The sequence below is a fragment of the Pseudophryne corroboree genome, chromosome 4 (genome assembly GCF_028390025.1).
Source record: "Pseudophryne corroboree isolate aPseCor3 chromosome 4, aPseCor3.hap2, whole genome shotgun sequence".
Classification (NCBI taxonomy): domain Eukaryota; kingdom Metazoa; phylum Chordata; class Amphibia; order Anura; family Myobatrachidae; genus Pseudophryne; species Pseudophryne corroboree.
In genome coordinates this window covers 815905835-815931438 of record NC_086447.1, presented here as the reverse complement: position 1 = coordinate 815931438, position 25604 = coordinate 815905835, and the positions used below count along the sequence as shown (strand labels likewise).

The following is a 25604-nucleotide window of genomic DNA, read 5'->3' as shown; positions in this document are numbered from 1 at the left end:
GGTTACAGGTTGGAATTCGAGAAGTCTCCCCCTCGCCGGTTCCTAAAGTCTGCTCTGCCAACGTCTCCCTCAGACAGGGCGACGGTATTGGAAGCCATTCACAAGCTGTATTCTCAGCAGGTGATAGTCAAGGTACCCCTCCTACAACAGGGAAAGGGGTATTATTCCACACTATTTGTGGTACCGAAGCCGGACGGCTCGGTAAGACCTATTCTAAATCTGAAATCTTTGAACCTGTACATACAAAAATTCAAGTTCAAGATGGAGTCACTCAGAGCAGTGATAGCGAATCTGGAAGAAGGGGACTTTATGGTGTCCCTGGACATCAAGGATGCTTACCTGCATGTCCCAATTTGCCCTTCACATCAAGGGTACCTCAGGTTCGTGGTGCAAAACTGTCATTATCAGTTTCAGACGCTGCCGTTTGGATTGTCCACGGCACCTCGGGTCTTTACCAAGGTAATGGCCGAAATGATGTTTCTTCTGCGAAGAAAAGGCGTATTAATTATCCCTTACTTGGACGATCTCCTGATAAGGGCAAGGTCCAGAGAACAGCTGGGGGACGTAGTAGCACTAACCCAAGTAGTGCTGCAACAGCACGGGTGGATTCTGAATTTTCCAAAATCTCAATTGACCCCGACGACACGTCTGCTGTTCCTGGGAATGATTCTGGACACGGTTCAGAAAAAGGTGTTTCTTCCGGAGGAGAAAGCCAGGGAGTTATCCGAACTTGTCAGGAACCTCCTAAAACCAGGAAAAGTGTCTGTGCATCAATGCACAAGAGTCCTGGGAAAAATGGTGGCTTCTTACGAAGCGATTCCATTCGGCAGATTCCACGCACAAACTTTTCAGTGGGATCTGCTGGACAAATGGTCCGGATCGCATCTGCAGATGCATCAGCGGATAACTTTGTCTCCACGGACAAGGGTGTCTCTTCTGTGGTGGTTGCAGAGTGCTCATCTGTTAGAGGGCCGCAGATTCGGCATACAGGACTGGGTCCTGGTGACCACGGATGCCAGTCTGAGAGGCTGGGGAGCGGTCACACAGGGAAGAAACTTCCAGGGAGTGTGGTCAAGCCTGGAGATGTCTCTTCACATAAATATACTGGAGCTAAGAGCGATTTACAATGCTCTAAGCCTGGCAAAACCCCTGCTTCAGGGTCAGCCGGTGTTGATCCAGTCGGACAACATCACGGCAGTCGCCCACGTAAACAGACAGGGCGGCACAAGAAGCAGGAGGGCAATGGCAGAAGCTGCAAGGATTCTTCGCTGGGTGGAAGATCATGTGATAGCACTGTCAGCAGTGTTCATTCCGGGAGTGGACAACTGGGAAGCGGACTTCCTCAGCAGACACGATCTACACCCGGGAGAGTGGGGACTTCATCCAGAAGTCTTCCACATGATTGTGAACCGTTGGGAAAAACCAAAGGTGGATATGATGGCGTCCCGCCTCAACAAAAAACTGGACAGGTATTGCGCCAGGTCAAGAGACCCTCAGGCAATAGCTGTGTACGCTCTGGTAACACCGTGGGTGTTCCAGTCAGTGTATGTGTTTCCTCCTCTGCCTCTCATACCAAAAGTACTGAGAATTATACGGCAAAGGGGAGTAAGAACGATACTCGTGGCTCCGGATTGGCCAAGAAGAACTTGGTACCCGGAACTTCAGGAGATGCTCACGGAAGATCCGTGGCCTCTACCTCTAAGACGGGACCTGCTTCAGCAGGGACCGTGTCTATTCCAAGACTTACCGCGGCTGCGTTTGACGGCATGGCGGTTGAACGCCGAATTCTAAGGGAAAAAGGCATTCCGGAAGAGGTCATCCCTACCCTGGTAAAAGCCAGGAAGGAGGTGACTGCACAACATTATCACCGCATTTGGAGAAAATATGTTGCGTGGTGTGAGGCCAGGAAGGCCCCGACGGAGGAATTTCAACTGGGTCGATTCCTACATTTCCTGCAAACAGGATTGTCTATGGGCCTCAAATTAGGGTCCATTAAGGTTCAAATTTCGGCCCTGTCGATTTTCTTCCAGAAAGAATTGGCTTCAGTTCATGAAGTCCAGACTTTTGTAAAAGGAGTACTACATATACAGCCCCCGGTTGTGCCCCCAGTGGCTCCGTGGGATCTTAATGTAGTTTTGGATTTTCTCAAATCCCATTGGTTTGAGCCACTCAAATCGGTGGATTTGAAATATCTTACATGGAAAGTAACCATGCTACTGGCCCTGGCTTCAGCCAGGAGAGTGTCAGAATTGGCGGCTTTATCGTATAAAAGCCCATATCTGATTTTCCATTCGGACAGGGCAGAACTGCGGACGCGTCCTCAGTTTCTGCCTAAGGTGGTTTCAGCGTTTCACCTGAACCAGCCTATTGTGGTGCCTGCGGCTACTAGCGATTTGGAGGATTCCAAGTTGCTGGACGTTGTCAGGGCATTGAAAATATATATTTCAAGGACGGCTGGAGTCAGAAAATCTGACTCGCTGTTTATACTGTATGCACCCAACAAGCTGGGTGCTCCTGCTTCTAAGCAGACGATTGCTCGTTGGATTTGTAGCACAATTCAACTTGCACATTCTGTGGCAGGCCTGCCACAGCCTAAATCTATCAAGGCCCATTCCACAAGGAAGGTGGGCTCATCTTGGGCGGCTGCCCGAGGGGTCTCGGCATTACAACTCTGCCGAGCAGCTACGTGGTCGGGGGAGAACACGTTTGTAAAATTCTACAAATTTGATACCCTGGCTAAAGAGGACCTGGAGTTCTCTCATTCGGTGCTGCAGAGTCATCCGCACTCTCCCGCCCGTTTGGGAGCTTTGGTATAATCCCCATGGTCCTGACGGAGTCCCAGCATCCACTAGGACGTCAGAGAAAATAAGATTTTACTTACCGATAAATCTATTTCTCGTAGTCCGTAGTGGATGCTGGGCGCCCATCCCAAGTGCGGATTGTCTGCAATACTTGTACATAGTTATTGTTACAAAAAAATCGGGTTGTTATTGTTGTGAGCCGTCTGTTCAGAGGCTCCTACGTTTGTCATACTGTTAACTGGGTTCAGATCACAAGTTGTACAGTGTGATTGGTGTGGCTGGTATGAGTCTTACCCGGGATTCAAAATCCTTCCTTATTGTGTACGCTCGTCCGGGCACAGTATCCTAACTGAGGCTTGGAGGAGGGTCATGGGGGGAGGAGCCAGTGCACACCACCTAGTCCTAAAGCTTTTATTTTTGTGCCCTGTCTCCTGCGGAGCCGCTAATCCCCATGGTCCTGACGGAGTCCCAGCATCCACTACGGACTACGAGAAATAGATTTATCGGTAAGTAAAATCTTATTTTTTGTAGGCATGTGCTTTGTCATTTTGTGTCATTTCCGCAACACAAACTGACATACCTGTAACTTGCCATCAAGCACAGAGAGTGGATTTCTTCTGGCATAAATAACTCAAAAGAGAAACCTGGAATCTTCTTCAAACTTGTTCCTGTTTAAACTAAATTCCACATTATCATTATAGTACTTAAGCTACTCTTGAGTAACAATATAATATTATGGTATACAATGGTGAAATTGTACAAATCGTTTATTAAGAACTTTATTGGGTGATTTATTGAAGATGTAAGATTTAATCATACTTGGCAGAGATATGTTTAATTCAACAACCAGTCAGGTCTGGAAAACTTTGAGTCCTCCCAAAAACACACACGCTTCTAATTAGATGCTAGCGCGGAGTTGGTGTATAAACACACCAACAATGTGCTATATGTAAGCTCAGACAAAATTATATACAAAGTCTACCACGAGATTTCCCTGACTACGTCACCTACTAGCCCTGCTAAGCATCCACTGGCTGGTTTGCTACATATCGTCATCACAAATCTTTGGCTGAGAACATACATATAACCCCAGGAGTAATCATTGATTTAATCTGAGCAGATGGGATGTATTTGACCAAGATTTTACTTTTCCTTTTATTTTATAAGAAAGGCTGATTTTTTTTTCTCCGCCTTGATTTTTTTCCCTCTTTTCTTTTGTGTGGCATAAGTTTAGGGGATCCCTGGTGAAATGAGCAGGTGTGACCTTCGGCAAGCCTGTCTGCTTAAATTATCCACCAACACAAGGAAAGAGAAAGTTCTTTTTTATTTTTTAAGAAGCCGCATGAAAGGGCCTGCTAAACAGTCCCAATGTTCCTCCCCAAATCCTATTTTCTCTAACAGCAGCCCTATCTCGCTAGGGAAAACTTCTCCTGTCCTGTCTTTGAAAAGGGGCTTGTAGTTTTATTTTTATTTATTTTATTTTCCCTCCTGTGCTCAGAAGCAAGTGAATGGGTACAATTTGGTAATCCTTGCCCCTGGACAGGCATGGAAATCTTTCTCTCTGAATTGCTAATAACAGAGCCTTGCTTCCTGTCTAGTGATGAAAAGGGAAGGGGGGTGGCAGAAGTCATTTTATTTTGTTCCCATATAATATGTAATCGGAACATACCATAGACAATTTTAAGCCTGAGCTGTAATCAGCCTTAGGAAGAATTATATGTTTCTCTCCTTGGATACTTTCACTGTCCGTCAGCACCAATGAATTATTATTGTTATAGGGCATCAATGGCACATAATAAAGTGTGTAAAACCTCCCTTTTTAATTGTAAAATATATGATTGTTGACGTAAAGGTGTTATTGGAGTCCTATATGCTTTTAATGTACATCTGCTTTAGTACTGGCTGGTAAGGACCAGACTTGTAACCATTGTTCAGTATGATTTTAGATAAAGTGTACCTAGACCTCCAGAGTGTATTATAACTCCCTGATGTAATTCCTTCCTGGGCGATTATTAGGCTGAAGATTGACTTAGTTGTTTGTGGGGCGGGGGGTCCACTTTACAAGTACTGCATTTATCTTTTTATGCGTTCTCTAAGCTATGTTAATTTTTTATTCCATTTGTTGTTTTTTTTACTTTTATCTATCAAAATATGTTACAGTAGCTTTTAGTTAGCTCTTTCGCCACAATGGCTGCCTAGCTTAAATGGCTGGCTTGTATGTGTCCCTAAGTGGAAAGTTTACATTTAGGCCGCATTCTCTGCATTTTTAACAAATATAGGTCATGTGCATCCAGGGACCTTAAAATTATTTGTAAATTATGTTTTCAACATTAACTACCAAATTAAGCATTTCCATGCAATTCTCTAAACTTATTAGCATGCTATTGTTTCAGTCTTAATATTTAGGGGATCCGATCTGAAGATCGACAGTCACTAGGTCGACAGGGTTTGAAGGTCGACAGGTCAAAAGGTCGACATGAGTTTAAAAAAAAATAATCTTTTTTTGAACTTTTTCATACTTAACGATCCACGCGGACTACGATTGGGAATAGTAACCTTGCCCGAAGCATGGCGAGCGGACACGGTGCACTAATTGGGCTTCCCGGCCACTGTACGGAGAAAACGACACCAAAAAAACCATGAAAAACACATGTCGACCTTTTGACCTGTCGACCTAGAACATGTTGATCTAGAAACCCTGTCGACCTTCAAACCCTGTCGACCTAAACATTGTCGACCTAGACACTGTCCATCTAATGATCCACACCCATATTTAGATATTGTCAAAAAAAGAATCATTTTTTTCTACTTAATAAATGACGTATTGGAGCATGAGATTTTCTGCATAAATAGTGTGTTAGTTTGTTTGTGCATCTAAAGACACACACATCGCTATTTCAGCATCTACTGTCACTGACCTTGCACATTTGGACGTATGGATGTACTTCGGGGAAGGGTGTGTAGTGACATTTGCATAAAGTCACTTATGGGCAACCGTCTAAAGACTCAGACGCAGACCCCGCTGCACCCGGCTCAGAATCAGACCATTAATGTTACATCCTAGTGTTAGGCACTCAGATAATTTAGCAGTGGCATGAGGAGAAGATCTGTATATACCCTCAAAGTGGTAGTAGGAATTACTTTACTTTATTTTTTTTGTAACTGCGGCTTCCATGTAAACTGTAAGGGGTGTGTTTACTAGGGTGCGTTTTTTTAGAAGTGGCGATGCTGCCCATAGCAACCAATCACATTCTACTTAACATTTATCTAGCTGCTTCAAGAAGATAATAGCTAGAATCTGATTGGTTGCTATGGGCAACATCTCCACTTCTAAAAACAAACAAACTGCACCTTAGCAAATACACCCCTAAATATAGGCTTAAGTCAGTGATATTATTAATTTATTTGCATTTAGTACATTCTCCTTCTCTTCTCCTTCTCCTTCTTATTCTTCTCCTCGTTTTTCTCCTTCTTCTCTTTTTTTTCTCCTCATTCTTTTTTTCTCCTTCTCCATCTTTTTCTTCTCCTTTTTCTTTTTCTTCTCCTTCTTCTTCTTTTTAGTTTTTTCTTCTTCATTAAGAAAAACTAATCTGGAATTTGAATACTCATAATATGCAATTATTATTATTTTATATAGAATATAATGTACATTCTATTATGTATCACTGAACAAGGAACTAGCCAAAGTTCCACGTATATCAATATATATACACATTACACAACTTCTGAAGATTAAGCTTTCAAAATCCATACAGAAGATGTCACTCAGAGGAATTAGTGGGAAGTGCAAAAGCGCCCCCCGCTGTCCTCCATTTTTGTAGCTTTCTGAAGATGTAAAGGCTGTTGAAGGAACAATTGGATAAAGTTGGGGATTGGAAATTCATCATATTCTGTCCCTATGAAATGAAACTCTTTCTGCACTTTTTTTCCCCCCTGAAAAGCACAATTCTAGGGAGGGGGGCTACTTTTGTTAAATCCGTTGGGAAGCCACTGCTGATCACTTTTAATTACTAGGACTAAGGAGGATAAAATTAAAAGGAGCACCATTGAAGCAGGGGAAAGAAAGCTTGCTGAGCCCTCGGTGAACTGTGAAATATAAAAATTGCATTCCAATACAGTTTTATGGGGTGGAAACAAGGAAACTGCATTAGTCAGTCTTGAAGACTTTGTCCTTAAATGGAGACAATTTTATTTTTTTCATAGCTGTGCAACCATCTGACAGATTTGGGGATGCTGACATAATTGCATAGACGTATTTCTGTGAATGTTAATAGCAGACAGCAAATATGGACTTCAACATGCAACCATCATGTAATAAGTATTTTAGAGAAATCATCTGCGGAATACAGTCTTGCCTGGGCAGTGGTACGCCCAGACTCTTCCTAAAAGTTGTGCAGAGACTGTGCTGTAGAAACTGACCTTATATAGGGTAGTGTAGTGTAGCGCCAAAGCTGCTCTTCAGGGAAGAGACTCTTTTGTGACATACCCTGAGAGATGATGTTTAGAAATGAGGTGATGACAGAATATTGTAGATATGGAGGAAAATATCAATAAGGTCAAAAACAAAAATATATTAACCTTATATCCAGTTAGTACCTCTTTGTTATCGGGATGGTTTATCTCTGATTTACCCTAAGAAAGTTAACAGCACATTAACATTGAAAACAAGTAGGGCTAGTTGCTGCCAGGATGTGTGGGTTGCAAAGCTGTCAGGATGATTGGATCGTCGGACCACGGCTGGTGATCTCGTAGTGTCACTGGCCCAAGAGCTTTTTGTACTGGCCTTTCATTAGGGTCTGGCTGCTGCAAATTGTAGACTTGTACTGGAAGGTGGGGACATCTGGCCGAGCATGGTCTAGAAAGGTGCCCGTACAGGTTGATCACTCAGGATGTTGGTTCAGTACTTTACAGGGTCGGACTGGCCCACAGGGGCAACCCCCGGTGGGCCACCACTACACGACGGTCCCACCTCCTCCTCTAGGGATCATGTTACAGACAGTGCACTTGAAATATAAATTATATATGTATTACATTATACTACACAGGACTATGGTGTATTTTGTACAGTGCATTGTTATTATTAGTATGGTACATTATCATGCATGCACTAGCATTATTTACTATACATATTTATCAAGGGGCCCAGACCATCTTGCACTAGTGGCTGGGCACATCCGCTCTGGAGGCTGGCCACACCCGTAAGCATGGGCCCCTACCACTGCATTCCCCCGGTGGGCCCTTCAGGCCCCGGTCCGACACTGGTACTTTACATATGTTCTGGACGGGTAGGCCAAACACTTTAAAACCAAAACTATTTAGTATGTTTGCCATCTCTCAGTGTTCAAGGAACGCACACTGAGGTTTCATCCCTTCCCGATTGTTACATTTTTTTTAAATGGGTTAGTTAAACTGAGACTAAAACTGTTTTGTCTTTCATAGCTTAATGTACTTATTTATTTATTTATTTATTTTCTTGTTTCTTGGGCATTATGTATTGAAAAACAAACAAAATATGAGTTTTCAATCATTTGTAATACAAAACCAGAAACTGATCCTGTAAGTTATTAGCAAATTACTAATATTACCAAAGGTCAATCCAATTAGGTACGAGTTTTCACTGCAAATTACATTTGCAATCCAATTCCAAACTCACATTGCTTATTCAGAGGAAATTTGCGTTTTATTGTGTGCACCGCCTGAGGGCAAATCTTAATTTCAAGGTAAAAATGTTGGGATTTGCTTCAGAAAACCCTTGGACATCCCCCCCTAATGACTAATTAGGCATTTGGAAGTTTTCAATTAGCTTCATTGTGTTTAATAATCACATTTCATTAGTGGGGTTAAAAAAACAATATGTCCTCAAATTACCTCAAAAGCACCTTTTTTTTCCAAACTTTTTATTGCATTGGTTTTTAATTCATAATTTAAAAAAAAGAGACGTGTCTGTGACAAATAGGAACGTGTTCATGACTCGATTGTGATTTTGAAAGAAAAAAATAACTTTTGGATAACACAGTTGTGGAGACACCAGCCCCCGCCTGTGTAACACCTTCCTTCCCAACCCATATTGAAACTGAGTGAACGTGGGAAAGTACATCAAAATCGTGACTGATATAGTTGGGAGGTATGCAAAATGACCCACATCCAGCCCTCCGCACGTCACTCAAACCCACCCACACCCATCCACTACTTACTACTATTAATGAATAACCTCTAATTAACAACAAATGGACACTAACACTTAATTATCACTGATTTATACCACACAGGACAAAAAGTGGACAGGAAGAAAGGGAGATAAGTGTCCTGACAGAACTGCAGTCACTCTTCTTCTGTTCCCCACTCCTCCCACTGCAGACGGCGATCACAGGGAGCAAAGCAGCTGCATTGCTCATGTGACTTTTTATACCCACAGCGCCAGTCTGGGCTGTAGAGGATTAACAGCATGGACCTAAAGATGGAAGGCGTTGGGGGCCATACTTTATGTGAAAGCTTACAGGGCTACCTTCTGACCATCAATGCCCAATGCTGGTGCAATGCTATCGAATGGTGAAATACAGTGTTCAGAATAAACACTGCATTTTAATGTTCAGGTGCCATCACTGACAGCCTGGTTTCAGTAACAGCAGAAACATTTTGAAAGCTTGTTATCAGGCTCCATCTAAATCTGATGGGATATTTATAGGATACTTGTACATGCAAATATCGGCATGTCACATTTATTTTAAAGGAATCTGTATCTGAAGCACTTTTGATACTGGGGGGATTCAATTAGCTGCGATAACCTGTTTTCGCTGTAAAAACAGGCCTTTTATCGTAGTCCGTAATAAGCTGCTATTCAATTCCCTGTGATAAATGTTCGCTATTTTTTTTTTAAGTGGAGTAAAAGGACTCAAATATATACTTATATCCACTTTTATTTACCCCCAATTTGAGCTCTTGTTTTGCTAAAAAAAACACTTGCTTTGGGAACATCGCGACTTTAGTTTTTAGAGCCCGGACAGCTGGCAGGTACACAGGGGGGGGGGGGGTTGGTGGCTATGATTTACACTTACCAGCGGCTGCTGTTGTCTGCAGCCGCTGGGGGATCCTGCCGTGCTGACCAATCAGCAATGATCGGCAGCATGGCTACACTGGGGGCTCTCCCTCTGACAGCAGCAGCGGGAAGTTTCCCTGCCACTGCTAAGACAGTTTATCTGACTGGTCACATCTTGTGTGACCAGGCCAGATAAAGCACTTGCAAGCATGGTCGCATCAGATGCGACCATGCCAGGCAAGTGGTTAAGTACTCCAAACCTTTTTTTATTGACCACTAATAGTCTTCTGTACTGTTTTCATATATTAGGTTGGCTTTTTTAGGGGCACAGGTAGATTTCCCCATTTTCTCCTACACAGTGATGTACGGTGAGGCGAGGCAGGTGAGCTTTTCCTCTTACTCCAGTTTATGCCTCAGTTTTGACTATATAAAGTATGTGAAAAAATACTAAGAATATAATCGAAATATCTTTTTGATTATAATATTTTTTTATAGTCATAATTCTGAAGTAAAAAGTCTGAGAGGTGAGGCAGTGCCTCATCTTCCTACCTTGTCCGCATATCTCTGATGAAACCTCACCAAGTTTCCAGCAGTATATACTGCTGCACCGTTGTATAATGCCCACATTAACCCTTGAGCTCATATATGTGTGTGTAAATCTGGCTCTGGTACTAGCCAGTGCCTCGTGAGCCATTTACTTCACCACACGACCCTGGTCCTACACCCATTTTTGATGGGAAGAATTATCACAAGAAAACAGTTTTTTGGCGAACTTGCAATTGAATAGGGTGAATTGCGGGAGCGCACAATCCGGCAATAAGCTGCTTTTCTCAGGATTTTTTTTTTTTTGCGATGTCCACGAAAAGTCCAATCACGGTAAACTACCCCTTTATTGCTGCAAATTTAATTCCCCCCTATGTATTTTTGTGGGAAAAAGGGGCTAATTGGATAGGCGCAAAATGTGTTTTTGCAAAAACCAATTTTTTGCCCCTAATAATTGGATATCCTTCTAATGTATTTAAACAATGCTAATATGTATCTCTATACTTGTGCACATGGCCTTCCTACCTGTATCTGTATGACTGTCTGTTATTACCCAGTTTTGCTTTATCACTGCTGTTTCCAATTGTAAAGCGCAATGGAATTTGCTGCGCTATATAAGAAGCTCTTAATAAAATAAAGAAAAAAATAAATATATATATATATATATATATATATATATACATATATACACACACACACACTGTAACACACCAGAACTAGGATACATGCTAATAAAATATCTCTGCATTCAAAGAGCATACAACTAAATATTTCCCTTTATAAAATGGTGTTTTGGAATAAGGTGGTTCTTGGGGGGAGATGAGGGTCTCCTCAAGGATATCATTTTAAATCGCACATATGTACACTATGATAGGAGAAAGAAAAAAGCTTTGTATGTTTTCGTCCTAATGTATCTTCCCAACAAACCACATTTTTCCCTTTAATTCTCTGTCTTCGGGGATACTGAGGTGTGTGAAAGCAAATATGAGAGAGCTCACAGAGGTCTGTGCAAAATTGAGTCTGTTAGCGGAGAAGTAAATGGAGGCAATCTGATAGGGATCCTGGATCCTGTCAGTCAGGCTCAAGATATTGTGCTGTGTCCATACACTTTGTTTACTGTAGGGTTTTATGAGTTGTAACCTTCCCATCATGGCTGTTAATGAGGCTAAATCTTGCTGCTTGAGGATTGAATTACTGCACACCTCTGGGCTAATGGTTCTAAACAGAGAGTCCCATTAGGGCTGCATTTTCATTCATTCATTTGCATTTTTTCTATTGTGCCAAGAACAATGCCCGCTAAATAGCTACAAACAATCAATTTGCATGGAAATGTCAGAAATGTTCCTAATTAGTATCTTGTGCTTGTTTATTAATGGTTTTTAGCTTAAATGCCAGGCACTTATGGGCGTTGATTATATTTAGGTTTCCCTGCTGAGAGAAGACCATCCTTTTAGGTTTAGTTTCCCTGATATCTTAGAGATCCTGCACGTCATTGTAAGTTTGCCTAATATGACCGCACCTACCATTTAAGTGCTATACACTTCTAACCAAACCCACCCTACCCCTGCAATAAGAGTGGAAAGAAGAGCTATGTACAGATGTCTCCTCACACATCTAGCCTCAATACGTCATGCACCGCGAGATGTCTGGTGTGAGTGAGCCGGCAGTTCTTGACGGGAACATCAAGCGTTTTTTTGGGTCTTTTTTATAGACTATGAGGCTTATTCCCATCACTTTGTGAATAAGATGCACAGGTAGACTCTGCCGATTAAAATGCAGATACAGACACAGTCGCACACAGAATATAGTCTTGCCGCATATCATTTTAATCAGCAGAAGCTTCTTGTGCAGCAAGGATGTAGAATGACACATCTGTACTTGTCTAATAGTGTTTTGCAGGTGCAGCTTACCAACGGGAGGCAGTCAATTTACCACCTGTCGGGATCCCAGTGGTCAGGATAGCGACACCGGAATCCCGACACCAGCTGAAATACCGGTGGTTGGAGTCCTAGCCGTCGGCTGGTTACCCCTCTTGGGTGGTGGTCCACTCCACCACCCAGAGGGACCGGGCCCGAAGTGCGGTGAATGCAGCGAGCCCAGGAGGGGACACGCTGCGCTCGCCGCCGGTCTCCTTACTGCTGGGATCCCGACCTGATCCCCTTACCAATGCCCCAGTCTTTTATTTGTGCCAAGTGTGATTTGAAAGCGTAATATGTAATGGCTCTATCTTTTTTGTTTTAAGCAACTTTTTATTTAAAATAAAACATGTCATTTGTTTTACTTTCTGCATACTTCCCCATGAATATGTGCTGGTACTAACGCACTCTTGTTATCTTAAACCACCTAAATATGTCTCCGGTGGAGTTATTGGGCTGGTTACCCACCAATCTATCGCTGATAGTGTTTTGGCATAAGCCGTTTCTTATTGGAAGACATAGAAAGCTCATTTGGTTGATTTGGGAGTGTGGTGGAATGTAAAATTAGAAAGTGGGTTTGATATTCAGATTATATGTTTTTTTTGTTTTGTTTTTTCTCATTAAAACTTCATTCCAATCAACTGTATTTAAAATATTTAGTGAGGAGTAATAAGTTGTAGTAATTGTCGTAATTTTTTCAAGAAGAGTTTGGGGTCGATTCAGTTCTCCGACAGTTGAATAGCGCTGGGAATTAGCTCCCTTCGCTATTCAATTCTGCTCAAGTTAAGTCAGTGAATGCCCATTCTCCCGGACTTAACAGGTTGATTTGTCGGGAAAACGGGCATTCTCCGACTTAACTCCCTGCAGCGATGCTGATTCACGACAGAATCAGCCTCGCGGCAGCACTTTTGACGGATTTCCTCTCGCATCCCCCGAGGGTGAGAGAAGAATTCCCGACAATTGAGTGTTACTTGGCGCTGCATTGAATAGCACCGGGAGCTAATTATCTGCGCTGTTCAACTGTCGGAGAATTGAATCGACCCCTTTATCTTCTTTTTTTTTTTTTTTAAGGTATTTTTAACATATCTGCTATTAGCCACTAAACTCCATCCAAAACTCTCCTGTTACTCCTATTTATGTCTCTCATTAGCGCACTCTGGAGAAATGGCATTTTGGCTAAGGAATATGCTGCACTAGATAAGAAACTGTTAATAAATAATTATTATTTTTGGATCAAGAGAGGGCAAAAAATATGACAACTTAAATGCAACACACTGCGTATGCTTCAAGTCTAAACCAAAGGGTTCCTTCATGCAAGGCACACTGCACCAAAGGACAGTTTACCATAGAGTTAGCTTGTTTTTAAGAATAAATAACAGTAAATCTGCCTACATGAATAAAATAACAAAACATATAGGCATCGTCCACAACAAGATTCACACTATATATCATACTACAGTTATAAAAAACATAATGCTGTAAGGAGTAGTAATATAAGGTGTCTTTTTTTTTTTTTTTTACACTACATTTCATAGACTGTTATCTTTAAATATAATAAACCACATTTTTTTGTATTTTTATATTTAAAAAAAAAAAAGGAAACTGTTAAGTCATTATCATGTTCATGCAAACTCTACATCACTGTCCTCATCCTTGAATAATCCATATTCCAGGGTGATGACACTTTCCAGTAACTGGGCCAAACCATTTTACAAATTGGAAAGACCGATTTAATTCCTATGGTAGAGTTGTGATGTGTCGCCATTACGAGATTTCAGACCAGCAGTGTTTCTGTAATGGGTTCAGGGTAGGCAGTGCCATTTTCCTAGAGAATTGACACATGTGCAATAGAGGAATCCCCATGAAAATGCTACCACCATTTTCTTTGAGATATGCAAATGCACAGTAAACTGGCACAATGCCAGAGTCTACACTGTGCCCGGGTAGTGGCAGCCCGCTTGGGCACTGCACACGGGGCTGCCTCAGCTCATAAGACACCCCTATTTCCGATGGCATATCGCCCAGAATTTAATTTTATTGTGAGAAGTTGCACCACAATGAGAGGATTTATTGCGCTTCAGGAATCCTTTCTGGATAGCGTATTAATAAAGCTGATCCTGAATTTTTTATTTTTGTTAATATAGTGCCACCATATAAAGAGAATAATGAATAATTCACATCAATTCTTGTCCCATTGGAGCCTACAGTGTAAATTCCCTACCACAGAAGCACAAACACTAGGATCCAATTATGTTGGCAGCCAATTACCCTACCAGTATGTTTTTGAAGTGTCAGGGCAAACTGGAACACCCACAATAAACTCACAGAAACATAAGAAGCACTTACAAACCCCACACTGATAGAATACTCAGTGGAATCAAATCTATGACCCCTATCTCTGTAAGACAGCAATGCTAACCACTGAGCTGCCGTGCTGTCCATTCTTTTTGAACCCATGAAAGCCTTCTGACAGCTGGGATGATTAAAACATCTTTATGTAATTTATTTACTATATATTTACCCTTTGTGACACAGGGAATGTAACATGGAGATACTTGCTATCATGGCCATCAGATTGAGATTGAAAATTGCATTTCTGTCAATTACTAAGCTGGCAAAACTGTTCAATATTTCCCAGCAGCAAGATGAAGAGCGGCGCCGGCAGCTGAGAGAGCGAGCGCGTCAACTCATAGCAGAAGCTCGATCTGGAGTGAAGATGTCAGAACTTCCCAGCTACAGCGAGGTGTCTGCGGAAAAGTTGAAAGAAAGGGCAAAGACATCTGTAGGTGAGTTAAAGGACTGTGCATTGCCCTCAAGTACAGTCCCTTACATGTTCACATGGTTAACGAATAGTGTGTGTGTACATGTATATTGTCTTATATACTGTACTATATATAGGTGTTCATTTTGTTTCTTATTGAAAGCATCAAAGGAATCACAAGTGCAGATAAAAAGCAACAGCAATTGTGCACACAATCATTCAAATCAAGAACAGTTTTAGCCAACTGATAGTAAGTGTTCTCGTGGGGTTTTTTGTTTTGTTTGTTTTTTGTGGTTCTCGAGTGAGCCCAATCATGGCAACTTGATTTGCCCACTTTGTTGTATGCACGCACACAATCTTGCTGTGAGGCGAGTGTTTACCGCGAGAACGTGTGTGTGTGTGTAGATGTGATTGGCTGACCTGTGTGATATTTTAGGAATGTGGAAGGGCTGATTTTACTTTACTAATGAGTCCAAATCTTTAGAGGAATGCGGCATTACGCCAGATATGAGACCATTTGGGTGAAGTCACCGTTTGACGTTTTTTCTACTAAATAAAATGAGAACAAAGTATTTTAAGTTGCTTAAAGGATCAGAAAACTTTTGGGAATTTTTACATCCAACATATTAGATCCTTGATCTAGAGCCTGATTGTCGGCGGTCGCTGGGCGGGACGGCGGCGTTTGACTGCCATTTAGGAGGTGCGGTCCGGGCAATGCAGGCATGCCCGGACCATTGGGGTGGCAGGCTGCGGCGGCTGCGTGACGTCACACGCAGCCGCTGTGACCCGGGCAGCAATGAGTAGCTCCCTGCCAGCGCACAGGAGCTGCGCTGGCTGAGAGCTACTCCTGAAGTACAAAAGCATCGCTGCTGTGAAAAGCTTTTGTACTTGTACGACGGGGTTGGGCCTGACATGCGGGGCGGACTAGCCCTGTGCTGGGTGTCCCCCCTCATGTCAGGGAAGCTGATCGTAGATGTGCTAAATTTATCACATCTATGATCAGGTCTGAATTACCCCCGTGGTGTGTTAAATTAGCACAGGACATTTGATTGGTAAATCTAGCAGGACAGTGTGTGATTTGGGTAGTGATGTAAGTACAACTTAGATTACCCTTTGGTTTTGGAGCATGTGACCCTCTTCATGCTGGTGTGATCTCATAGGGCATAATTCAGACCTGATCATACCAGCAAATTTGTTAGCAGTTGGGCAAAACCATGTGCACTGCAGGTGTGGCAGATATAACATTTGTAGAGAGAGTTAGATTTGGGGGGTGGTCTTCAGTATGCCGCCGGCCGGGATCCCGGCGACCAGCATACCGATGCCAGGATCCCGACCGCCGGCATGCCGGCACATATTCTCCCTCTTGGGTGTCCACGACCCCCCTGGAGGGAGAATAAATAGCGTTTCGCGCCATCGTGCTCACAGCATGGCTCATTAGTGCTCGCCCAGCTGTCTGTATGCCGGCGGTCGGGATCCCGGCGCTGGTATGCTGGCCCCCGGGATGCCAGCCGCCAGCCACTCATACTACACCCAGATTTGGGTGGGTTATATTGTTTCTGTGCAGGGTAAATACTGGCTGCTTTATTTTTACACTGCAATTTAGATATCAGTTTTAACACACCCCACCCAAATCTAACTCTCTGCACATGTTACATCTGCCCCCCCTGCTGCTATGATCACATCTGAATTAGGCCCATAGGGGGTCATTCCGACCCGATCGCTCGCTGCAGTTTATCGCAGCGCAGTGATTGGGTCAGAATTGCGCATTCGCTGGTGCCGCAGTGCGCCGGTGCATGCCGGACGGTCGAAGGCCGACGTTCAGTAGCGATCGCCTCTGCCTGATTGACAGGCAGAGGCGGTCGCAAGGTGGGAGGGGGCTGGATGGCGGCGTTAAGCCGCCGTATACGGGGGGTGCAGTCCGGCCAACGCAGGCGTGGCCGGACTGTTGGGGGGGCGGCCCGGGAGTTACTCCTCAAATACAAAAGCATTGCCGCTGTGCACAGCTACGATCAACTCGGAATGACCCCCATAATCTGATGTTATGCTTTCCCATAGAGACACATGTGTGGCCTTTTGTAGACTCAAGGGCCACTTGTGAGACCCCTAAACATGTAATGCTGCTCCCCTCTGATGTCGTTGTTGTTTGTTAGTTTGCAATAATGTTCTTTACATGCTACATTCCCTGCCAAACTGTTTTGTAGACTACAGGGCTGTGATTGGCTGCCTCTGCAAAGGTAATACGATTTAAAAAAAATTATAATAATATGGAAACATATTCATGTGTATTACACTGAACAATGATTAAGGAAACTCATTAGTATAGAGCATTAGTTAAAAATAAATATGAATGAAAATACATACAGTACATTCACACGTAGCTCAGAAGACTTGTGGACACAATTACAGCCTTTGTGGTATTTGTATCTGTGTTTTGGAATAAACACCTCTAAAAGATAGTGTGGATACAATTATGTGCTAAACAGATACCTATGTATAAATATTTATTTACTGTGCACCTTACTATAGTGTCTTATATATGTTTTTTATTTTGTGTTATCCTTGCATTTGTTCTCTTTGAGTGTTCTTTATTTAGCTATTGTTGTACTGTATTTTGCTTGTTGGGCCTGTACACTATTGTTCTGTGCTCTATTTTCCCCCAGTGTATGGCGCTACTGGCACTGTATGAATAAACCAGGGTAATATTCTTTGGCGAATTAAAGGTCTATAGCGTACAAGCCATTAGATGCATACTGTTTTGTGCTCTGTCACCGACTGAATTATTATTATTTAATATCCAATCTTCTTCTTCTTTTTATACATATACAGACAGATTTGTACCATAAGTAACTAAAATAACTGTTGCATTTATCCTTTATTCACCTGATATTTTTTCCGAATCGTACTGAACAGTCTGGGACCCTTCCTTGCCCGATAATTCTTCATTATCATATGTGATCTGTGCTTGTGCAATGAAACTTTTATGTAGAACACTGTGTTTCGTGACAGATTTGTAATTCTTATTACAAGTCACAGAACACCCTGCATCCTTCCCCCATCAGCAGCTTTTACAGTTACACGGAAAACACCATAGATGTGAAAGTATATGTGACATGGAATAGGCTGTGTAGCTGCCTGTCTGCATCACTCATGGTGTAATGCAGACCCACAGGCACCGTAATCCACAGAGAGGGAAATGGTGCCACCTTGTACAGTGGACGTTGACACTATAGGTTTGATTTTGACACTTTTAATGCTTTCCCATTCAATATGCAGAAGTCCTGGGACAATTTTATCCATTTATTTGTAGTCATGACCAAACATAAACATGGGCCTATTATCTGTACTCGCTGGAAGCAGCCGGTTTGTTGAGCTTTATGCGGACCAATATTCATTATGATGCACAACTGGCAACTTCAGGATGTCTGTGTTTGGTCCTTAGAGTCCCATGTATTATTACATATTATTACAGTATTCTCCTCTGCTTCCTCCTGGAATAATTGCTACACTGAGATGGCACTGAAAACAGCCAGTTGCAGACCAGCATGTAGCACACACGTGTAATAATAAGCGCCATTCTGCTAGTGCTGTAATCAGTTGACCAGGGCTTGGAGATACTGGAGGATGGAGAAAGGAAATATAGGGGCAGGGGCTGAATAATGTATATTGTCATGGTATTGCTCATATCATGAGTATTACTGTCCATTACTACTGTATGTTACTACTGCAGGGTATTGAAAAGCATTTTGCTGGACATTACGGCCATTAGTAGACATTTATGGTGCGTAACTGCTTCTAATAAGAATCTTACTGGGCATGACTTTGTAGTTACAAGTATTTTTAAGAGCAGTTTGGCATTACAGTTACTGATGTAAATCTCATTAGGCATTAGTGTTTCAGATAAATATCTTATTGAGAATTATTGCTTCTTATTAGCTAGTAGTATAGATGGGCATTAGTTCTAACAGTCGCTAGTTCCTAACTTACCAGGCATTACTATTGCTGATGGGTAGGTAGTTACTAGGTGTAACATTACTGCAGTGGTTGGGCATTACCAGTTGTCACATTACTGCAGTGGTGAGGCATTACCAGGTGTCACATTACTGCAGTGGTTGGGTATTACCAGGTGTCACATTACTGCAGTGGTTGGGCATTACCAGGTGTCACATTACTGCAGTGGTTAGGCATTACCAAGTGTCACATTACTGCAGTGGTTAGGCATTACCAAGTGTCACATTACTGCAGTGGTTAGGCATTACCAGGTGTCACATTACTGCAGTGGTTGGACATTACCAGGTGTCACATTACTGCAGTGGTTGGACATTACCAGGTGTCACATTACTGCAGTGGTTGGGCATTACCAGGTGTCACATTACTGCAGTGGTTGGGTATTACCAGGTGTCACATTACTGCAGTGGTTGGGCATTACCAGGTGTCACATTACTGCAGTGGTTGGGTATTACCAGGTGTCACATTACTGCAGTGGTTGGACATTACCAGGTGTCACATTACTGCAGTGGTTGGACATTACCAGGTGTCACATTACTGCAGTGGTTGGACATTACCAGGTGTCACATTACTGCAGTGGTTGGACATTACCAGGTGTCACATTACTGCAGTGGTTGGACATTACCAGGTGTCACATTACTGCAGTGGTTGGACATTACCAGGTGTCACATTACTGCAGTGGTTGGACATTACCAGGTGTCACATTACTGCAGTGGTTGGACATTACCAGGTGTCACATTACTGCAGTGGTTGGGCATTACCAGGTGTCACATTACTGCAGTGGTTGGGTATTACCAGGTGTCACATTACTGCAGTGGTTGGGTATTACCAGGTGTCACATTACTGCAGTGGTTCAACTATTACTATGTTCTTGGTTGGCTAAAACCGAAATTGAAAATGTAATAATTTTTATTATTTGATTGATTATCCGTAGCGCAAATACCCACTTATGTGCATATACTCATTTGCATAATACAACCCCTATGATTTCACTTGATCGCAGCTTATTGTGACATTTGTCAAATGTAATTATTACTTTACTTTCAAACCTTGTTTCTAGCAACTGGTATCCAATGTTGGCAGTTACTGTATGTCGGGGTGTGCTCAACGTGTGGCTCTCCAGCTGCAGTGTAACTACACATCCCAGCATGCCCTGTCACAGTTTTAGCACACCCAAATACTAAAACAGAGCTACTGAAATGTGTAGTTCCACAACAGCTGGAGGGACGCATGTTGACTGCCTTTGCTGCATGTGGATGCAGCCTATACATTCATTAGGGGGTCATTCCATGTCAGTTCAGCCAGGCTTGTCCACCACCCATCTCATATTTTAATGAACATTTTTTAGTTGAGAGGATGTAAAAAAAAAACCTATTTCTGCCAAATATCTTGATTGTCTGACAATTTGTTTATTATATATTGATTTCTGCAGCGGGGTACACTGGGATTCCACAGGGAATACATCGGGGTGTAGAGTTGGATCTTGATCCGAGGCACCAACAGGCTAAAGCTTTTACTGTTCCCAGGATGCACTGCACCACCTCCTCTATAACCCCGCCTCCGTGCACTGGAGCTCAGTTTGTAAGTTTGTGCCTGAAGAGCAGGTCACTAACAGGTGGGGCTGCTCTAGGCAGCCCTGAAAAGAGCTTTTTAAGAAGACTTCAAGCGCCTCAGCACTGTTATGTCATTCTGACATTCTGTGCTGCGGCTCCATCACCTCCCCAGCAGCACTGCATACTCCCACGGCCGGGTTCCCGGGTACTTGCAGCGGAGGCGCACCGGTCTTCAGGCACACCACCGCTGACGCTCTCCTGGATCGCGTGGCTGCACATCAGGGAGGAGAGGTAAGAGGGTCCCCCAGGTGGGACCCGCCGGTAAATCGCGGTCCCAGGAGACGGACCGACCTGTGCTCCCACCAGGGCAGGAAGCACAGGTCGGATTTACTAAAATCTGTTTTACATAGGCTCCACAGTACCCGGTGGTGAGGACCAGCATAGGGAATAAGGCGCTGACCTGTAGCCCCTCCCTCAGCTACGGGCGCCATCTACTGCTGTTGTTATATCTATATACATACATATCTATATGTAGTTTCTTTTTCATCCACTAGGGGTCACTGGAGTACTCTTGGGATATGGACGGTTCCACTGGAACTAGGCACTGAATAGTTAAACTTTGACTATATCTCCCCTCCATATTCCAGAGTACCTCAGTGTTTTTTCGGTGCTCACAGAGCAACTAGGCTTGTGGAAGTGGATCCACAATTATTGATTTTTTCTTTGATTATTTTTTGAAAACATCCCTTTCCCCCTTCCAAGAAGGCGAGGGTCTGGGATAGGAAAGCTGCTGAAGCAGCTGTGGGTGTCGGACCTCTCTAGAAGAGCTCCCTCACTACCACGTGCAGGTCACCTGCAGTAAAAGGCTGACAGTGCTTACAGAGAAGCCCCGTCATTGCCGTCACCACAGGGTCCAGGTATGTTGAACGGGGCGGCAGCATGATACTGTGTGTGTGTGTGTGTGGCCGCCGGCCGCCGCTTCCAGCGCCGCTGTTTATGCTGTGTCCCCCGCCGCTCTGAGCCGCGCCGTCCACGTTGATTTATGCATAGGCCGCTCCACGGCACTATGCAGCGCGCTCCCCGGCCCGGCTCCGTGTATAGAGAACGATGCACGGGGGGGGGGGGGGGGGGGGTACACAAATGTGAGTAACTTTGATGCCACAGTGATGTTCCCTGCACACAGAAATGTCAGGGTCACTGGATAAAATCTCATGATTCAACTCTTGTTGATAAAAGAAGTATGTTTACTAGAATACAGCAGCGCTGCATATGTATTACATTAGGCTATTAAGTCTTGTTAAACAGGATACATGTTGCTCATATATGTGCATGAATGCAACGTAGTATGTTTATTAAATCTGCTTACATAATTATAAGTCTGCATATTTAACCATTTTTCCTGTTGTTTTTCCAGAATTTCCTGTATTACATCTCTCCTCCATTGAAGGCGCAGGGGTGTTAAGGGGAATTTAGAACCAGGCATATTGCTGACGTGTACTGCACTTGGCCAGATATATATTTGTAAAGACACCTTAGTGCTATTTACTGAGTCGCGCAGGTTATATTTTGTATTGTCTGTCGGTATAATGAGTAAGACACCAGCAAAGACTATTATTCTTATCATAACTGTTTTTCTCTGACGTCCTAGTGGATGCTGGGAACTCCGTAAGGACCATGGGGAATAGCGGCTCCGCAGGAGACAGGGCACATCTAAAGAAAGCTTTAGGATCACCTGGTGTGCACTGGCTCCTCCCCCTATGACCCTCCTCCAAGCCTCAGTTAGATTTTCTGTGCCCGACGAGAAGGGTGCACACTAGGGGCTCTCCTGAGCTCTTTGTGAAAGTTTTAGTTTAGGTTTATTATTTTCAGTGAGACCTGCTGGCAACAGGCTCACTGCATCGAGGGACTAAGGGGAGAAGAAGCGAACTCACCTGCGTGCAGAGTGGATTGGGCTTCTTAGGCTACTGGACATTAGCTCCAGAGGGACGATCACAGGTTCAGCCTGGATGGGTCACCGGAGCCGCGCCGCCGGCCCCCTTACAGAGCCAGAAGAGCGAAGAGGTCCGGAAAAATCGGCGGCAGAAGACTTTCCTGTCTTCAGATAAAGGTAGGCGCACAGCACCGCAGCTGTGCGCCATTGCTCTCAGCACACTTCACACTCCGGTCACTGAGGGTGCAGGGCGCTGGGGGGGCAGCGCCCTGAGACGCAATAAATCGATAGAAAACCTTTTATGGCTAAAATAAATGCATCACATATAACTCCTGGGCTATATGGATGCATTTAACCCCTGCCAAAACATACAAGAAAACGGATGATAAGGACGCCGAGAAAGGGGCGGAGCCTATCTCCTCAGCACACTGGCGCCATTTTCCCTCACAGCTCAGTTGGAGGGAAGCTCCCTGGCTCTCCCCTGCAGTCACTACACTACAGAAAGGGGTTAAAAAAGAGAGGGGGGCACAAATTAGGCGCAGTATAAACAATACAGCAGCTAAAGGGAAAAACACTTATATAAGGTTATCCCTGTATATATATAGCGCTCTGGTGTGTGCTGGCAAACTCTCCCTCTGTCTCCCCAAAGGGCTAGTGGGGTCCTGTCCTCTATCAGAGCATTCCCTGTGTGTGTGCTGTGTGTCGGTACGTTTGTGTCGACATGTATGAGGAGAAAAATGATGAGGAGACGGAGTAGAGTGTCTGTAATAGTGTTGTCACCCCCTGGGGGGTCGACACCTGAGTGGATGTACTGTTGAAATTGCGTGACAGTGTCAGCTTTGTATAAAAGACAGTGGTTGACATGAGACAGCCGGCTACTCAGCTTGTGCATGTCCAGATGTCTCATACAGGGGCTCTAAAGCGCCCGTTACCTCAGATACAGACGCCGACACGGATACTGACTCCTGTGTCGACGGTGAAGAGACAACCGTGATTTCCAATAGGGCCACACATTGCATGATTGAGGCAATGGAAAAAGTTTACACTCTTCTGATAATATAAATACCACCAAAAAAAGGGGTATTATGTTTGGTGAGGAAAAACTTCCTGTAGTTTTCCTGAATCTGAGAAATAAAATGAGGTGTGTGATGATGCGTGGGTTTCCCCCCGATAACAATTGATCATTTCTAAAAAGTTATTGGCAGTATACCTTTTCCCGCCAGAGGTTAGGGTGCGTTGGGAAACACCCCCTAGGGGGGATAAGGCGCTCACACGCTTGTATGAACAAGGGCTCTACCCTCTCTGGAGATGGCCGCCCTTAGGGATCCTGCTGATAGAAAGCAGGAGGGTATCCTAAAATGTATTTACACACATACTGGTGTTATACTGCGACCAGCAATCGCCTCAGCCTGGATGTGCAGTGCTGGGTTGGCGTGGTCGGATTCCCTGACTGGAAATTTGATATCCTAGATAAGGACAGTATATTATTGCCTATAGAGCAATTAAAAGATGCATTTCTATATATGCATGATGCACAGCGGAATATTTGCCGACTGGCATCAAGTATAAGTGCGTTGTCCAATTATACCAGTAAAGTGGTCAGGTGATGCGGATTCCAAACGGCATTTGGAAGTATTGCCTTAACAAAAAAGGGGATGTACCCCAGGTCGCCTCTCAAAATAAGACGCCGTATTATCAGGCGCAGTCCTGGTTGGCAAGCGGACAAAAGGGTTCCTCTTTTCTGCTCGTGACAGAGGGAGAGGAAAATGGCTGCAGAGATCAGCCAGTTCCAAGGAACAGAAACTCTCTTCCGCCTCTGCCAAGCCCTCAGTATGACGCTAGGGCTTTACAAGTTCAGGCACGGTGGGGTCCCGTTCTCAATGAATTTCAGTGCGCAGTGGGCTCACTCGCAAGTAGACCCCTGGATCCTTCAGGTAATATTTCAGGGGTACAAATTGGAATTCGAGACGTATCCCCCTCGCCGTTTCCAAAGGTCTGTTTTACCGACGTCTCCCGCTGACAGGGAGGCAGTTTTGGAAACCATTCACAAGCTGTATTCCCAGCAGGTGATAATCAAGATACCCCTCCTGCAACAGGGAACGGGGTATTATTCCACACTATTGTGGTACCGAAGCCAGACGGCTCGGTGAGACCGATTTTAAAATCTAAAATCTTTGAACACTTGCATACAGAGGTTCAAATTCAAAATTGAGTCACTCAGAGCAGTGATTGCAAACCTGGAAGAAGGGGACTACATGATGTCTCGGGACATCAAGGATGCTTACCTTCATGTCAAAATTTACCCTTCTCACCAAGGGTATTTCAGGTTATGGTACAGAACTGTCACTATCAGTTCGGACGCTGCCGTAGGGATGGTCCACGGCACCCCGGGTCTTTACCAAGGTAATGGCCGAAATGATATCCCTTCGAAGGAAGGAAATTTTAGTTATCCCTTACTTGGACGATTCCCTGATAAGGGTAAGATCCAGGGAACACTTGGAAGTCGGTGTAGCACTATCTCAGGTAGTGTTGCGGCAGCACGATTGGATTCTCAATATTCCAAAATCGCAGCTGGTTCCGACGACTTGTCTTCTGTTCCTAGGGATGATCCTGGACACAGTCCAGAAAGAAGGTGTTTCTCCCGGAGGAGAAAGCCAGGGAGTTATCCGAGCTAGTCAGGAACCTCCTAAAACCGAACCAAGTCTCAGTGCATCAATGCACAAGGGTTCTGGGTAAAAATGGTGGCTTCCTACGAAGCAATCCCATTCGGCAGATTCCACGCAAGACTTTCCAGTGGAACCTACTGGACAAATGGTCCGGGTCGCATCTTCAGATGCTTCAGCGGATAACCCTGTCACCGGGGACAAGGGTATCCCTCCTGTGGTGGTTGCAGAGTGCTCATCTTCTAGAGGGCCGCAGATTCGGCATTCGGGACTGGGTCCTGGTGGCCACGGATGCCAGCCTGCGAGGCTGGGGAGCAGTCACACAGGGAAGGAATTTCCAGGGCTTATGGTCAAGCCTGGAGACATCTCTTCATATAAACATTCTGGAACTAAGGG

At 44.0% G+C, this 25604-nt stretch overlaps 1 protein-coding gene across 10 annotated transcripts in view; it reads left to right on the top strand.

Annotated features, from left to right (window-relative positions):
- Window positions 1–25604, top strand: part of EHBP1 (EH domain binding protein 1) — a 643275-nt gene that overhangs the window by 459740 nt on the left and 157931 nt on the right. For 7 of the 10 annotated variants that reach the window (XM_063918463.1, XM_063918471.1, XM_063918468.1 and 4 more), the window contains one exon: window positions 14935–15082. In XM_063918463.1, coding sequence (XP_063774533.1) covers window positions 14935–15082 — 148 coding nt within the window. The remainder of the gene's footprint in view (window positions 1–14934; window positions 15083–25604) is intronic. The other 3 variants (XM_063918465.1, XM_063918469.1, XM_063918473.1) reach the window with 1 other exon arrangement.